Here is an 18,371-nt window from a genome sequence, read left to right on the forward strand (position 1 = left end):
GGATAAATGTACTGGTACAGTTTACCTTGTATCTTAACCCTCGAGTATTAATGGCATTGAAAGCTCTTACAGCCAGACGTAGTTAATAAGGAGCTTCTTTCAAGTAAGTATTCTCTTGCTGATGAGGTCCTGGGACTTGTTACAATGGGAGATGCATTTTGCAGAACAGTAAAGGATTTTTTTTGTCCTCTTATGTCAGAAACAGAAGTTTGGATTGTAAGATTGCTTCAGCGCTTCATCTTCCATATGACTGCAGTGTTTTAGCGTTTCTGTCTAGACAGAAAGCTAGGGGATTCCATTTCTAAAATTTGGAGCTAGATGAGAGTTCATCAGTAACACTTGAGTTTCTAGGTGTCTTCCATACTTTATCTTCTTTCCAACATTAAGGTAAATTAAAGAGTCCTCAGTAATCAAGGCTATGAATGGTAGATACCTTCCTTCTAGGTACTAAGTTCTCATTTAGGAAGTTGAAACTGGTTTAAAGTGTGTGTTCTAAAATGGAAACTTCCCAGTAGGATAAACCTGCATCTGGCAATCTCTCTCTTTGTTTCTAAAAGCTTTAGAAGATAGATCTCTAGAAGGTATTTTCCTTGCAGGATGAAGGACTCTGTATGATTGGCATTCGTAGTAGTATTCAAGACATCAGGAACTTATCTTGGGTCTTAGTGCAGTCATTGTAGCTTTATTCCTAGATTATTTGCTAAAATCGATTGAGGGATCTTACCCCTTTATTTTACATTCATCTTTTTATGATGTGACCTCTGTAGCCCTGAACCCAGTAAGGGTAAGAGGTTTTTGTCTTCCAGACATGGATCTAAAGTGTCAGAGCATTACCGGTGTGCATTTGCTTACTGTAGGTCTTCTGAGCTTCTGTAGTGCTTCAAATTTGCACATTACACTTACGTGGTATTTTGGATAGCATTCTTAAGACTTAATACCTCAGTGTAGGCAGTGCCTGTGGAAAATCAGTTTTGTTCACATTCGGTTCAGCTTTCTGATCACTGAGGGTTAACCTTTCAGTTTGAGGAAGAAAGGTAATGCTCTCCTTCACAAAAGGGATTTTGATGCTGATGAGAAGTCAGTATATCAACTCCATACAGCAATCCTGTTAGCAATCCAGGATTGCCTCAGAAGAGGGATTACAGTCTACTTGTATGAGACCTGTATCAGTAAATAACATTGAGGCAGAAGAACATACGTATTACAAAATTAAAATAAAGCAACACAAGCTTCCTTGTGTTGAAACTTATCTAGTCACAGTTAAACCATATGACTTCCTTTTCTCTTCCGTCTGCTGCTGCTCCATACTGGAGTTAACTTTTTGTTAGCAAAAAGTTTTTGTTGTTTGTTGGTTTTGTTAACAAAATCCCTTAGAAATCTTATAAATGGGAAGTGTTCCATCTGGGTTAGGTATGTGAATCTTCAGGTGGTCTAAGTGTATCTAAGCAGAAAAGAAAGGGGAGATTCTTTGAGTGGAGAGGCTAAAACTATTCTTTGGTCAAGTTTGTGAAGGTTGCATCGCAGAAGATAGTGCATTGGTTTGGATAGACAACAAGATCCCCTTTTCCCTCCCATCTGCCTGCTCATGGTTACTTGTGAGCATACTCAGAAGTTGTCTGTTCAAACAGGATTACCCCCTCTTTATTTTTCCCACTTTTTATAATTCCATGACCAATAGTGTCTGAAGAAACTTCAGTTTAGAAATCCGAGTTTTTGCCCTTGTACCTGACTCTACCACCTACTTAGTTAAGAATCTATCAGCTTCATCTTTGTAGAGACCTTAGCCTGTTCCCATGGCTAATATTGTAGGATTGGGCAAAGGAGAAAAATGCTGTCATCCAGGCAGTCAGCTTTGCATGTGCATACAACTAAGCTTAATTTTTTGATCAGTGCTACAGCACGTGGTTGCCCACTGTGAACGTACTTATTAAATGGTAAACATCTGATCTCATAAATAAGACTTAAGCTTCTGCACAGATTCTTGTTACCGGTATGGTCTGTCTCCAGTGAATTCATGATGCAAGTATCTCAACCTGCTTCACAAAGGCATGCTCCAACTTTTACCATTAGTTGACCTAGTAGGAGAGCAGTTTCTTTCTAGAACATATTTTTCAGTAAGCACAACTTCATATGGACCAGTAAAGGAGTGATTGTTCTAATAGCTGACAGTTTTATTGAAGGCTGTTTGTACTGTGGGTATTCACTTCAGCTGGGATGCAAGTTTTGCTTTCTGGTAATTCATTGCTTAGGCTGCTCAGTATTCACAACTGTCAGTCTCCCTCAAATGACCTCCTTCTTTCCTCAAGAAAAAGTTTTAAATATTTTCTTGTTTCTGTTCTTGAAAATGTTTTCCTAGACAGCCTATTCTCTGAATACTCTAATTTGGAAAACAAGGCCATGTGAGGGCAAGAAGTAGTGGTGGAGGTTTATTTAAAGTTTGCTTTATTTAAGCGAAGAGTTTTTGCTTCCAGTCAGTTAATCTTTAGAGAAAGAGCAATAGAATATTTTGGTAATTACTTTGACAGTAAAGGTCCTTGATGATCTGAGCCAATACTGTCTTTTGATTTAGTAACTCCTAAACTACTAATTGGCCAAGTCCCATCTCTTGCTATACTTAGAGCCAAACGGATAGGAATGGAAAAAAGCAGTCATGTTTTGGGACAAAGAATAGGTTTTTTCCACTATTTTCAAGTTCAGAATACTTTGGAATTAAGGGCAAGGTAAAAAAGCAGCAGATTTCCAATGGAAAGTGAGGGGAGCAGAGCTCCTAACTAGCAGTGAAGTGGATGACTGGTGTCCATGTACTAGTCTTGACTGGCAGACCATCTCCTTGTTTCTTGGTAGGTGGAGCCTTAACTTTGCTGTTGCTGGGTAGAATGGGAGAAGACTATGACAATTACAGTGAGTAACTTTGCTGTACAGTTAAGTACAATCCAGAACACTGTTCAGAGGACTGATTCTGTAATGGCACCTAAAATTCTAGCCCATGTATCACTAACAGTGTTGCTGTTCTTGTTCCATTTTTTTTTTTTCCAACCTTAGTTCCCATCTTTTAATTCAAATTTGGTAGAGATAAAAGTTTGGCTTTAGGTTGTGCTGACTGAAACTGACCTGTGATAGACCTGTTGACATTACCTTCTTGATGCAGGTTCAATTAAACTTTTGCTCAGTATGTAAAATAAACATAGTGCTGGCTTGTATTTTATTTTTTACCATTGAAACGAATCATTAAATTTTACAGTATTCACATGAGTTGATATTTGGGTGCATTTTCACATGCATAGCCTGTATATACTGTACTTTCTGTAAAGTTGCTTTTCTTTTCCCCTTTTTCTCTGCCAAAAGGATTCTGATACACCACCTTGCACAGCTCCTAATGTTTACCAGTTCAGTCTGCAAGCACCGACTCAGCTTATGGCCAGTTTACCACCCGCATTGCCTATGCCAAGTGGTAAACCCCAATCTGCGCCTACGAGAACCTTGATAATGGCCGCCAGTAATCAGGTATGAGCCAACTAAATGGAGCGACTTTTTCATGAGAAAGCGATCAAATCGGAAGTGTAGATCATTTACGCTGTGCTGTCAGTCTAAAAACCTCTGAAGATAACCTTCATATAGCATGTGCTAAACTTCATGTAATCATAAAAGTATTTATCTGCTGTGTCAGAAACGTGGGGAGAAGAATGGGTGGGAAAGGGTTCGCTGTTTGAGACACACCTCTGAATTGAAGAGCCCTTCCACAGCACACTGACATCTAGGAATATGTTGAAGGGAGAGTGTCAGATGTTTGACTCCTTAAGTTGTACTTGAGACTCCTGGTCCCTAACCAGTGTGATATTTGCAGATCTTTAGGCTATTTAACTTCCTGTTCTTAAAATAGAAACTTCATGTAGGTGGTGTATCTGTAAGCTAGTTTTGAATCTGAAGAAGTAATACTGATCTGTCTAGGCTTGTTTAGTTGTCTTGATTTTTGAATTATTAGAACATATCTGACTACACTTGTAACTTTCTGTAATACATTTTAAAGACAGAGAGCAGAGAATTAATTGTGTACATGTTTACAAGAGCTTTTACCAAAATGTTAAATGTGCGCTCAAATGTGCTGGGAGGTGAACGTGCAGGGAAACTGTATGCTACTCAGCTAGCCTGAAGTGTTTTTGCTAATGTATCCGTTATAGTACAAGGGGAAGAAAAATCCTCAGTTTTTCTTACAGCCTCAGTGCCTCTATCTGTAGGAAAATAGTCCCTCAATTTTGATTATTAAATTATTAGTCAAAACAGCTGTCTCACGTGAGCTTGTTGTAGGTTGCCTATGATAACAAAATAATGAGTTGGTTTCTCTGAAACCTCACTTTGGTCAGGTTCTTATGTTTTCTTGCTTCTCTCAGTCCTCCTATCACAGTTCTTGCGAATCTAGGGCCAGGATATTTTTTAATTTAATGACCTTGTCTTTTTATTTGATTCAGCACTTCCTTGACAATTTGGGCATGAGACAAGATGTATTTGCTTCAGTTTCTCCTTTAAGATTGTTCAAGTATTTTGCAGAATTGCAGAATAGTTGAGGGTGGAAGGGCCCTCTAGAAGTCACCTAGTCCCACCGTCCTGCCCAAAACAAGGTCAGCTACACCAGGCTGCTCAAGGCTTTGTCCTGTCAGGGTTTGAGTGTCTCCAAGGATGGAGACCCCCCAGCCACTCTGGGCAACTTGTTCCAGTAAAATAGTGTTGTTTTCTTAAGTTAAATGGTGTTTTCTGTATTTCAGTTTATGCTTATTATTTCTTGTCCTTTTACTGGGCGCTGATGAGAAGAGTCTGGCTCCGTCTTCTTTACGCCTGCTCATTAGTTAGACCCATCCATAAGATCCTTTCCGGGCTCTCTCTTCTTGAGATTAAGCAGTGCAAGCTCTGTCATAATTTTCTTGTATGACAAATGTTTCAGTTCTTTATTTATCTTCATGGACCTTCATTGGACTCCCACCTGTATGTCTATGTCTCTCTGTTACTGGGGACCCCGATCCTGGGCCCAGCACTCCGTGTGGTGTCACCAGTGTTGAGTAGAGGGGAAATGATCACCTCCCTTGACCTGCTAGAGATACTCTCCCTAATGTAGCCCAGGATGCTGTTGGCTTTCCTTAAGGCAAGGCCATTTTGCTCGCTTATGTTCAATTTGTCCACCAGGAATCCCTGGTCATTTTGTGCCAAGCTGCTTTCCAGCTGTGTACTGGTGTGTGGGGTTATTCCTTCCCAAGTGAAGAGTTTAGCATTTCCCTTTTGCAAACTTCATGAGATTCATGTCAGCCCTTTTTTCCAGCCTGACAAGGTCCCTCTTTATTGGCAGCACAACCATTTTTATGTATAGGCCGCTCCTTCCAATTTTGTATAATCTGCCACCCTGCTGAGGGTCGCTCTCTCCCATCGTCCAGGTCATTAACAGAGATGTTAACTAGCATTGACCCTAGTATCAGCTCTTGGGATATACCACTAGCTGCTGACCTCCAGCTGGACTTTGTGCTGCTGATCAAAATACTCGGAGCCTGGCATGTCAGAGAATATTTTTCATTCAGCCTGTGAGTTTGATTTATATGTCTAGAGATGGTAACTGCCACTTACTACAGAATAATAATAATAAAAAAAGATGGTGCTTTAAACATTAAAACTTTTAGATGAATAATGAAGACTTTTCACCCAGACAGCATTTTCAGTATTCAATAATATCAGCATTGAGCTAGGGCATGTCACAGCTTGGTGCCCAAATTCTTCATGGTTACTACACAATTGCTTGGTTTAGGCACTTCGCTGCAATATTTTTCACCCTCTTTTTCCTTTAGACCAGGCTACTTTCCCTTTGCTCTTTCTAGCTAGCTCTGCAATCCTCAGTTATCTACCAAGCCCCACTTGTATCTTGAGGTGTGCCTTTTGTTTTGGTCTTGTGATTCGTCTCCTGCTCTTCCCCTCCTTTACCCGTCCTCCCCTACTGCTGAATCTTACCTAGGCAAAACCAGCTTATCTGCACAGGAAATGTTTTCTATTAGTGAGAAGCTAATAGAAAAAGATATTGCTATTTTAATGTCTTCAATTGAGTATTCACGTGCTAGTGTACAGTCTGAAGCTTTTGAAGTTTGTTTAGAATAAAACTGGAGTGCTATTTTAAGCTAAACTTCATCTAAAATGCAAACTTAGTCTAGTTTATTCTTTTCCTTAACAGCTCTGCTTTTCTGAAGAGGTACCCTGGAGCTTAACTTCATCAAAATTATACAAAAAAAGATTCCAGTTTTGAGGCATGCAGTTGTTAGCACAAAACAAGTTGGCAGCCAGAGTTTTTGCCTCAGTTGTGAAGAGGCAATGTTTTGCGTGAATTTTGGATCTCTGATGGAATTTCGAATCTTGGAAAACCAACTGCTTTGTAGCACTTCTTCTGGCTTTCTGTTACTTGGCTGTCCTTTCCAATACTTGTTAACTGTTCTTTTAGTAGTTTGTGCAATACTTTTATGTTTAAAATTGGGAATTTTTCTGTGGCCTTTGCTTGACAAAGATGTGCCTTTGGGATTCCTTTTAAATCAGAGGAATTTCTTGCTATCTACAGTTCAGAAATGGGATGATGCTTTTTCTGCATTGAATTTACCAAAAGCTTATGTATTGTGAAGTAGAAATGTTCATTTTTGATAAGGATTATGACCAAGTCCGAAGCGGGAAATGAAATCATTCTACCCAGAAATGAAGTCACTCTACTCCTTTTAATTTGCAACTTTCTGGAGCGTGACTGAGCTAGATTAGGTCGATGGCTTTCCTTTTGCAGTTAATATAACTTAAGACCATGCTAATATATAACTTTTAATGGGCTCATTTTACTAGCTCAGAGGACTCTTATCCTGATAGACTTGAATGTGTACAAGTCTTTTTCTTAACAGAGAGTGTGCTTTCATATTAAAAAAAAAAAAAATCTTTGAAAGGGATTCATTTGTCTGCATGGCGTGTTCAGCCTTTTCCCTGGCAACTTTCTCTGCCTCAGTTCAGCTTGGAAGCTGTACCTAAGTGTCCAGTACTACCCTCAAAAGCAGGAGGTGCCAATGTCAAGAGCAGTAGCTGTATTTTGAACAACTTGCAGGCTTCTAGGCAAATTCTCTGCCATTAGAACTTCCTAATACTTTCTTTTTTGAAACAGCTTTGGTGTGATTACCAATTCTGTTTACATACTGCATAATTAATTGGAGAATTTCCAGGCAGTTCAGGGACTAATTAAGCGCCTGATATAGGTCTATGTGCTTGTTGGGATCATCATCATCATTTTTCCAAGGTAATTATTCTTCTGCTTTGCTGACAAGCAGTTTGCAATTTCACTTGGGAGAGCAGAACAGTTTAGGAACCAGTGCTGCCCACTGCAATAAGCAAGAAAAACAGATATTGGCATGCATGTCCAGATGAATGGAGGGGGTGAAAATTGTTTGGTGACTTCCCACGGAGAAGAAAGGACTCCTTTTGGTGTTGTTATTTGGAGTTTGAAATAAGTTCAGTTCTCTCTTGGATTGTTGGTCACTTAGTCACCAGTGAAGACGGAAAAAATTTCATGTTGTTTAGGTCAGAAGAACTCTTTTACTTTAAATTGCGTTGTTTTTTGGTTTTGTTTTGTTTTTTCTCTCAAAGAGTGTTCTCTTGATTCAAAAGTATCTAAAGCCAGTAAGCACCAGTCCTGCTGCGCTGGCTTCCCATGTGCCAAAGAAAACCTCCACTGAAGGCCCTTTAGATAAATGGTATCTAACCATGAATGTGTCATTGAGATTTTGTAGCAGCATTCACTGGCTCAGTTGTGAAGCACGGGAGACAACTAGGAATGAAACCTTAATGTCAGCGCTGAAATACCACAGTCTAAATAACTTCTAGAGGAACTTGTAGAAGTAGTTTGTTTCTCAGATTCTTTTGTGTTTGGCCATATAAGGACAGACACTTGAACTTATAAACTGCTTGTTTATATTGCTTTACAGGCACTTCACTAGCTGAAAGACTGCTTCAGAGTTTGTTCTTCTCCAGCACAATTGTTAATGGTGTTGCTTCGTCTCGCTGGTAATGCTGATACTGCTAGTGTGGCTGGAATGATTCCTCAAAAGTTAGCAGCATTGGAAACAAAAATTACTTTGCTCAGGGGCTTGAGTCAAAAATGTATTTCTTTCACATGAGCGCAAGCAGTTAAGTGTAGTTTACTTTGATGAAATATACATTTGTAAAGATGCATTTTAATTCATGTCAAGGCTGAACTCTAGTCCACTTCGCCAAATATTTCTGAGAATGCAGGTGTCATCAACTGGTCGAATGTACAAATGTGCTAAACTCCCTTAGTGTAGTGTGATGCTTCAGAGTTTTAAGTGCATTCCCTTCAATTTAGAAGTGACCCAATTTGTTTCTTCAGTGGCATTATTAAGCTTCTTAGGTATTGAGGGTTTCTTCAGTCAACCAAGTGGCATTTTTCTTATCTTTTATTTAGAGCGCTCTCATTTAGGGTGGAATACGTTTTTGGTGTCCATGCTTTTTCTTAGACAAAGGAAGGAGGATGCTACTGTCAATTTTGGAAACAGTTTCAGTTCTAGATGCCAGACTCCTATCTCTCTGTATGACAGAACGCTGTTTGGTTTTTGACTTAATACATGCAAAATTAGTAAAAGATGATGATGTTTTATTTCCTTTCCTAAAGAATGGAGAGAACAAAACTGCATCTGAGTTTCGGAGGCTGTTCAGCTGAAAACAGTACTCAAGATATTTTTCATCTTAGATTGTCATATATTTATATGGACAGCCTTTACGTGGTGATACCCTTCTGTGTACGGAAAGGGAACTCAGCTTGAATAAACCCTGGGTAACCTAATCTGTTCTCCAGAGGTCTCCATATAAAAGCATCCAGCCTAGATGTTTATATGACTGTATGAAAGTCTCTGGCCACCTTGGTGGTTGCTTCCTGAGTGCTTTTTGAGTTGCAGGAAAGACATAAAATCTAAATAGTAGTTTCTAGGAACATAAATAAACCCACCATAAAAAAAATTTATAGAAATGTAGCAGTAATACCTGATTTTTGTTTGCGTAGTACACATTTATCTTCCAATGTCACTGTAATTAGATTGTTGGTCCCAAACTGAGATTGATTTGAATATTCACATATGCATTTCCTCTACTGACTTTTTCTTATATACTGTATTGATATCAGCTCATCATTTGCAAAGTGTTTTGGGTCTGCTTGCTCTAGTAATACTTTTTTGTGCCAAATAAAAAGGTGAGAAATCTCAGCGGGATAAGATTTTTCTTTAAGGTCTAAAATAGTCAGCTTTATGCTAGAGAAGCTATTATCTCTTGTTCTCCTTAATGACAAGTATGCAGATAACACTTCATGGCCCATGTCACAACAGTAGCAAAATTTCAGTATGAGTTCTGTCTTCTGGTAGTGTTGTTTTGACTCTTGTCCCTCATTTTTGAAACTTGACTGGTGACAAGATCAAAAAGGGTATTTATTTTGTGTGTCAGATTCTACTTTCTCTACCACAAGGCAGTTCAAAATGTGCTTAGATTATGATGGTAGTCTCTACTGTCAAGTCACTCATTCTGAGACAAGGCCCTCTGATCTCTCAAATACTAGTTTATTTTTGAACTGACGAGATTAGTGGTTGCCTAACCTGTTGTTAAAGGTGGAGAGAACCAAAAGCTTCCCTTTGTTACAGGCTACTGACAGAGCTACTGCACGAAGTAAGATAAGATGTGAAGGACTGATATAACCTGCTCCATGGTGGCTTTGACTCTTTCAGTTCTCTAGTGTTAGAAGATGAGAAACATCTGAAACTTCTTGCTTTTGAGCTCTTTCTAGTCTCTATGTTGATTTTTCTTTTCTGTGCTGCTCTCGCAACTGGTTGCATGAGTGCTGTTTTCTCCTTTTAATAGGAGGAGAAATGGGTTTTGACTCATTTTATAGAATCTGTTCAGGACTTAAGATCGTGTCAGTTGTAGCTGGAAGTAGCCAGTGGGCCCAAACAAGGGGCCCAAAAGGAAGGGAAGTGTCTTTGGTATTTGCAAAAGGCCCAATTGGCTTTGGGCCTTATTTCCCCACATCACCAGTTCTACACAACTTGAATATGAACTTATTTTGGTTTTACTATACTTCAGCTTAGAAATCTGAACCACTTCTAAATCTTACCAGGTTAAGAGTATGCCCAGGTAGGTGCAAATATCTTGTAGAATCCTCTTAGCTAATTTAAAGTAATGAGGCTAGATTGAACGATAGCCTAATAGTTAAGCTATTGCCTGTGCAGGAAGGATTTAAAATAATGGCTAGGTTGTTGCCCATTGTTTCTCTGCAAAATACTGAATTTATTTCGTAAAGAACAAGAAGCTAAATTTTACTTAAAAGAAAGATGCATTTTTTTAGTGTATTTCCAGATGTTGTTACACTTAGAAAATGTGAAAGTGAACACAAATCCTTTAAAAAAGGGCTCTTTATGTTTTGTTTTGGGGTTTTTTTGTTTTTGTTTTGTTTTTTGCTACAAGCTGAAAATAGAGAATTTGGAAATACGCTGAGAAATTGAAAATAATGAAATACTTTGAGGATGTAAATTAAGTTATTTAAGGCAATAATTAAAATGTTAATGGTGCATTAAAGTTCTTCTGAATACTACTGTAATATTTCACATGGAATGATTTTGAAGTCTACAAGTTTGATTACAATTTCGGTCAACTACAGACTAGATTCAACCATGGCCAGTAATCTTGTAGTCTTAAAAACAAAACAGTAAATATATGTGTTCTTCCTAAACTTTCTTACGCCCTTTCTAAAGTTTTCCTTTATCTCTGTAGGTCCTTACCAGTTTTTGAGTGCTATATGAATATTCTCTTTTCTGTTAAAGTTAAGGGTACTGATAATTCATTTTCATCGATAACACTTCTCTGTGTTTTTCTCCTTACTTTAGAGATACTAAAGGGTAAAAAACCACAAACACCAGACCAATTCAGAAACCCTGTTTATGTTTAGACTTCAGCTCTGTTATGTTACTCATGTTATTTCAAAGTGTAGGTGACTTATTTTTGGCGATAAATTTTATTTTTGAATAATGACAGTCTTTGAACATCAGCAGTTTTGTATAGTAAATTTGCCAGTATTTAAGAATAAAAGTTTGGTTTCCTTAGCAAAGAATTACCTGGTATTTCAATTTCCACCAGATTTCTGTTTGGGATAAAGGCCAGGAACATCCTTTTCTTAAATTTCTGTTAAAATATCTGGAAGCTTTTTTAACTGTGTATGGGATAAAGAATTCTACCCCACCCACTGCCCCGCGGCTTGCCTTAATTGCAATTTTATAGTTTTTTCTCCGGAATCTGGCAGCTCTTATTTGCAGAGGATCAAACTCAACAAATTTGTCAAAAAAAATAATATCCCAACAAACAAACAAAAAAACCCCAACAACAACAAAAAAAACCAGAAAAAAAACCCCAACCACCAACCCCCAAACAGTTCTATCATTCAGTTGTTGAATCAATAGCTCTATGATAGGAGAGAACATTATTCTATCAAGAGAAATAGATCTAAAGAAGTCAAAACATCTAAACCAAAGATTTGTCTGTGACATCACAGATGAAGGGCTTTCTTTTTTGATCATCTAATGTCACTCCAGCTGTTATCTGCTTACAGACATGTGCCATTTCTCAGTGATCATGGGAGTCCCAAGCGTGTGAATATCCAGAAGTGTGTGGACAAGAGAAAGCTGTTTGATACAGTCTCTTGAGATTTCCAAAAGACAGGAAGGAAAATTCTTTTATCAAAGATTCTGAAAGAAACTAAGTGAAAGGTGTGCATTCTCTTGTAAACAATTAACTAGTTAAAAGATGAGAAACAAAGATTCAATTTTTGTAGTACATTTGTGCCAGGCCTTGTGCTGCCTAATGTCTGAAAGGCAATGGATGAAGTGTGGCGAAGTTTACTTGTGTTGTTAAGCTCCTTAACTGAGAAGGCATACCGAAGGACCTTTCAAGGCAATGCGAGGGGGAGAAATACATTAAACTTTGTGGAGAGTGGTAGGCCCTGGGCTGACGGTTTCTGGCAAAGTTGAGATCTTGATGTTTTTGCAGAAAACTGCCTTGATAAGGCTTTCTTGATTTTTCTACCGACAATTGAGTGTCAAACCAAATTTCAGACATTATTAGCAATAAAGAGCAGAAATGAAAACATCATGTAAAAATCTATGTACGTCTTCCATCATGAACAGTGAGTACAATTTTGCCTCTGACATTTGAAGAACGGAAGAAGAGTAGGCAAGGATGGTAAGAGTAGTCAAACATGTGGAACTGCTTCTGTGTGAAGAATGAATGATACTTTAACCTGGAGAAGAAAATGAGGAGGTATATGATCTAGGTCTGTGTAGCCATCAGCTGTATATGGAAAAGTCAGAGAGCAGAACGACAAGAAATTAATTATTCTGAGAACTAAAAAAAAATCATCAGATGGTAGGTTCAAATTAAATATGATGCTTGTTTAAGCTCTGAAATGCCATAGCACAGGATGCTAAAAGCTTGTGATTTCAAAAATCTAAACAAAATAACTATCTAATTGACAACTACTAAATTTAAAGGCATCATCTCTGACTTACAGGGCCCCCGAGTCAGCTTCCTTATGGACCTTCTCTCAGCTGAGTCGTTAGCAGGTGGATTCGGATTCTGCTGATAGTTTGACAGTTTTTATCTTGATGGCCTAAAAGTGTGAAATGTTTCATGACAAGCTAGAGATCACTTTCTAGCTAGCTTATTAATCCTTCTTTGGAAGTTTGGTTACCTTTTGAACAAACCAGGGATATGGCTTCTTTTAGGATATGGGTAGGTTTAATTGTCATACTTGCTGTGGTGCTCGTCTGATCTTGTGGTGACCTGCCTTCCTGCCCCCAGTTGTTTTTTGTTGTTTCTTTGGTTTTTTTGTTGTTTGTTTTTTTTTTTTTTCTTTCTGAATTCTCAAATGGAGGATGAAGTTGCCAGATTTTTCACATTTCCAGCTGAAGAAGATAGGCTCACTGAGACTTTGTATGCTCCTTGGTCAGAGTTTTGTTCTCGTTCTACAGTAGCAAAACTAAAGTTTTCCTCTTCCTTTTTTTTTCAGCATATAATTGAGGGTAACTGTAATGACTGGCTGGTTTTAGTGTTTTAACTGTTGAAGGACCATTTTTAATATTTTGACCTCATTTGATGTAGGTGCTTAAGTGTCTGTTTATATAATTAAGTCAGATGTACACTTATTGAACTAGAAAACTTTGCTGCGCAAGAATGTGACAAGGTGGTGTATTTGCTTGAAGGACCACTTGCCAAAAGTATAAACTTATTCTACTTTTTTTTTTTTTTTAAGTTTCATCTTGTTGACTTTCACAAATAGATTCTGGTAGATGCTTTAGCAACATACATCAATAAATAAGGTTTGGGCAGTTGTGTCTCTTAAGAATGCGAGATTCTTAGCTTGCGCTCCCCTTTTTCTGTTTGTCCTTAAATATTTCACCATTGGTAGTCTGAGGACAACACTTAGCACGTCTGTCCTGAGAGTGTAGAAGTTGCATGTTGAAGGTTGATGAGGTTACTGTAGGATATACTTTACAAATAAAAAAAACAACTTTAGAGGTTTTGACCATCCTGCAGTTAACCTTAATTATTCCTCAATGTTAGTCTTCACCAGTTTGTTTTTCCTGTATGCTCAGTGTCTCTTCTAATTATAATTTGACAGTAGAACATTGCTTATGGAATTATGCTTTTCAATAACTTTTGGTTTTGTGCACACACTTGTAATGATGGCTTGGTGTTCTGATATTTCTTTCTACTCCAAACTTGTTTGGAACTATAGATTAGTAAAGTAGCTGCAGATATTTCGTATTCTAAGCAGTTGCCTCAAATGTTAGCTTTGTGCTGTTCCTGTTTAACCACTTATGGTAGACAAAATGATGTATTAGCTTTTTGTTGAAGGCAGTCAGTTGTCTGTCTTTAAGCTATTGCTGTCAGTCATCAGAAAAAGTTGCTTGCATTGAAGTTATCAGTATTTGGGAAGTCTGTTCCAGTTTCATCTTTTGAAACTCTTGTACATATTTTAAGTACATACCATGTATGTACTTAAAATGTATGTAAAACAAGTATGTAAACCAACATACTGTATGCCATTAAGTGACAGGGGTGCCTGTACTGACTTACGGTGTGGTAGATTTACTTAGGCTGCCACTAAACCATTTTGGCAGCTTCTGTTCCAAGTTATTGGAGATTCCCTCCAAAGAAAGTGTCATACCATGTTCCTGATCACTTAATTGTTTTGCCTTGGTCTGGATGTGAGGTATGGTCTAGAAGCCATGTAGCCCTGTGATCAGACTAGTAGGATTTACAAGCTCCTCACAAGCCATAGCTAGTTTACCTGTAGCTGAATGAGATTATGGGCAGAGCAGACTTGTGCTTTGTATCAGCTCATATGATCGCACCCTTACATTTCTCCATGGTGTTTCTGAAAGTCTTATCGAGTATCTCACTTGGTCATGCTCTTGCTAAGATCTTCTAAAATAGACACAACTGTCACAATTAGTATTTAATGTGGAATGGAAGGTCTCTTGTTTTTATAAGGGTGATGCATAGGGAGCGTATTTCAAACTGAAATCCAAGGGTTTTAAGGATTCTTTGAAATCTACACAATTTCATTTGCAGTACGTTTACTTCAGAAAACGCTTATTAAGCTGTTAGTGCCATTGCACTTGCACAGCTAAAATTAGACAAGCGTGAAAAGACCAGTTTCTTCAAAGAGCGTTCTGTGGGAATGACTTCTATATTGAGGAAATACCACTGGTGATATGTGCTTTGTTTCAGTTGTTTGTATGCCTAAACTGAGTTCTTACCTTGTGTTTTTTAGCAGCACAGTGGAATGAAGTTTTCCATGAAAGGAACTCATAACCAAGGCAACAGCTACAGCCCTGTCGGCAGCGGAGGCATGCGGCAACCAGTTGGTAACCGAGGACACCACCAGTACAATCGTAATATGTGGAGAAGAAAAAAACACAGAGACAGTTTGCCTATTAGTCTGAGCAGATAATGGCAGATGCCAAAATGACCTTCCCTGTTCAGACAAACTGAGCGAGTGCCACTCGACTTGGGGGATGGAGACCAGCGTCCAGCACATCGTTTTATTGGTGTTGCCAAATATCTGCAGCTGACTTCTTTGCATGTTTCTTTGTGTGGTGGTTCAGTCCATCTTCAAGAAGTAGTTGTGCTTATCTGTGAAGCCTTATTAAATGTGGAAGTTTGTTTTCTGCCTTCCCACAATGGTTCATACAGTGCCGAAGCAGCTCTGGCAATAGAACTGCAAGGACAGTTACAAATGCTGTGGCTTTTTTGCTGTGGCTACATCGGTTCCTTTGTGGGTTCTGTTTTCTTTTATTTTAGAAGTGAAGGAAACTTCAGCCCCTTGGAATTTTTTTTTTCTTTGCAGCAAATCAAGTTGGGAATTCATAAAAGTAAATTTGCTGCTCTCCTGTTTTTGTTTCAAAGTTCAGAATTTTTTTTCTCTGTAAATATTGGAAGTATAATTTGTGCAATAACTTGGAATTTTTAATTTAATTTCATATTGTCACATAAGTTATATTTAAGGGGAAGAGGTTTTTTTAATTTACAGATCCTTTCCCAGGTTGCATTATCTAAGTTGGGTTCATAGTTTTGGCAGGTTGTCTGAGCAGTGTTACAAACATGACATTTGGTAATATTTGAGGCTTCTTGATTCACAATGAAAGTGCGATTTGGCTTACGGTTTTAAGAAGGTATTAAGCTCCAAAGCATTTTGACCCTGTGTTTTTTAGCTCATTGTCTGGCCTCTATCAGTCGTCTTGCTCTGACCAATGAGTTTTAATTTTATTCCTTTAGCTAGACAACAAATCCAGCATTTGTAGTACCAGAAGTAAAACTTTTGAAAGGGAGGGGAAAAAGGTTGGTTCAAGTCCTGATGTGAAATTAAAAAGCTGTGAGCTACATGCTTTGATGCATTTTAGTAACGTAACCTGTTAATGTTTGGGTTCAAACAACGTTATTAAACAGAGGTACCCGGCTTAAGGAATGTGGAGAAAGGAAATATGTTGATTCCATTAAGGAATCTGTATAGCAGTATGCATTAGTTCTGTTAAGAGCAAATATATAAAAAGTACTTCAGCTGCTCTAAGCATTACGAGAAGTATCTTTTAATGTATTGCAGGAGAGCACAGCCCAGTGTTGTACACAGTATGAGTGGCTGGCACTTAATTTACAGATGCATACAGGTATACTATGCAAGTGTGTATTGCCATGACAAACACTGTCTTTAACTTTTTGAAAAATGTACATCCTGCCTAACCCTGAGTTTTTAAAGCACCACAGTTGTCCTGGGAGTAGGTCGCATCTCATGCCCTCTGACTTCCCGTTTTGTTGGTTTTTTTTTTCTTTTTAGTGAGAGTTCTAAAGCTATACAGAAAACTACAGATCAGTTATATAAGTCACTAGCGGAGGAAGCTGAAGAATCCTGTGAACAGGACGTCTATACTGTGTACAGATATAGAAGGTTTTAAAACTGATATCTGATTATTAAAATGAGGTGGCAAGCATGAAGCTTTTTAATATGCTGTATGCCTTTGGAGCAGAAGTAGTTCATGTTATTACTGAATCTGTCAAACACAAACAGGTCCTTGAGGGGAGAGAGGGCAACATTCCAAAGTAGAGTAGTGCATATCTGTTTGCAAAAAGTTTGTCTTAATGCTCCAGACTCATCACAATTAAAAAAAAAAAAAAAGTTTTAAAAATTGTGAGCTGATTCATAAATAATATCTAAGGGCTGTTACATGAGCCTGTACTGCTTAGTCTTCACACACTAGCAATATTGAGCATAACTACATTAAAGAGCCTTCAAAGGCTTTAGTTGGTGTCTTATACTAGCGTCCATTTTAAAGCAAAACTCATTTGAAAAGTGATATCATGTAACACTTCAGTCATGGTGAACCAAATAAATTGGCCTGGCTATCACTGTGGTTATGTGCTACAGGTTTAAAAAAATCATGTTTAAATTTTTTGTGTGGACAACTATGTGGAAGCTAAAATTGACATATTTTTATGTAAAGTTTTCTATTCTTTGATTTTTAATAAACTTTGGAGACCAGTCACTCTTCTGTACCTTTTTATGGGAAATTTAATGGATGAAGTAATACTTGACCTTATCACCTTGTTTGACATACACTTTGAACATCTGCTTTAACATGTTCATGCTGAACACCTTCAGAATGAGCTTCAAAGATGGATGGACGCTCTCCGTTAATGTTTGTGATGTGTTTATAAAGGGAGTAATGAACACTGCTGTTGGTTTTGTAGTTGTGGATTTGATCCCATGATAATATGAGAGAGCAAAGGAGTTGGAGGTAGTTCACAACAATATTCTTAGAAGGGGAGATTGACTGACAGATCCCTTGGGATACCTTAACTTGCCATATAATTTTTTAGTCCCTCCTCGTAGTTTCTAACTTCCTTTCAAAATCTCTGTCCAGTTTTCAGCCTCCTCAAAGATTGGACATACCTTATCTTTTTTGTTAGTGTCTGTTTACCCCCTGAGAGGACTCTGAAGTATTAATAACTGATTCAAAGTCAAAATTTCAGAAACTGAGTCTTTGGAAGGAGCTTCTAAAACCAAAGTTATGTCCTGAACTCTGCAATTAAGAAACACGAGACGAGGCACTGATTAGATGCTGATGGTGCCTTGTACTTATGCGCACAGACTATTTTGATAGGGGCTTGGCGTGATATGGAAAGTAGATGTAGTGCCAAAAAGGATTTTGGAAGTGGCCTTGGAAAGAAGGGAGGCCTGAAAAGGAAAGTAAAGATTCTGCCTGGAGGAAAGACCCTGGAGATCAGGAAGATGAGTGGAGAAAAACACCAGGGGGATGCCCAGGGACGTGGACTGATAGTGCCTCGGACTGGTAACGGTGAGTAGCTGTATCGCATGAAGGGACATGGTTTTCTGCCTGACCTTCAGACAGCAGCAGCAAGCCTTCCTGCTGGGAAGGGAGTTGAGGCCCTGGCAAATGTCCTGCTTTGGGGGGGTGTGTGTGAGTGGATGCGTGTGTGACATGATCAACCAGAATAAAAGCTCTAATCTTGTTGGTTTGTAAATAAACCCTTGTATTCAGACATAGTACAGGTTGTTCACTTGAATTCACCTGTAACAGAAAGCGGTGTCAGAATCACAATACTGACCATTTACTGAACCGTAGGTTCACAGCCAGAAGACTGTTTCAGCTGACCTTTCCCAAAACCATCTTCAGATGGCTTTATGCTTTCTTTTCAACCAGGATGTTAGCCTATTGTATTAAATTTGGTTTGTTTGTTTGTTTTTTACT

General features: G+C 38.3%; 1 protein-coding gene across 9 annotated transcripts in view; it reads left to right on the forward strand.

Annotated features, from left to right (window-relative positions):
- TENT4A (terminal nucleotidyltransferase 4A) overlaps positions 1-17,144 on the forward strand; it is a 61,866-nt gene extending 44,722 nt beyond the window's left edge. For 2 of the 9 annotated variants that reach the window (XM_054189931.1, XM_054189933.1), the window contains 2 exons: positions 3,346-3,504; positions 14,879-17,144. In XM_054189931.1, coding sequence (XP_054045906.1) covers positions 3,346-3,504; positions 14,879-15,058 — 339 coding nt within the window. In that variant the 3' untranslated portion in view covers positions 15,059-17,144. Of the gene's footprint in view, positions 1-2,844; positions 2,902-3,345; positions 3,505-7,976; positions 8,004-14,878 lie in introns of those variants that run through there. The other 7 variants (XM_054189938.1, XM_054189941.1, XM_054189934.1 and 4 more) reach the window with 5 other exon arrangements.
- The last annotated feature ends 1,227 nt before the right edge of the window (positions 17,145-18,371 follow it).

This window comes from Rissa tridactyla, chromosome 2 (genome assembly GCF_028500815.1).
Source record: "Rissa tridactyla isolate bRisTri1 chromosome 2, bRisTri1.patW.cur.20221130, whole genome shotgun sequence".
Classification (NCBI taxonomy): domain Eukaryota; kingdom Metazoa; phylum Chordata; class Aves; order Charadriiformes; family Laridae; genus Rissa; species Rissa tridactyla.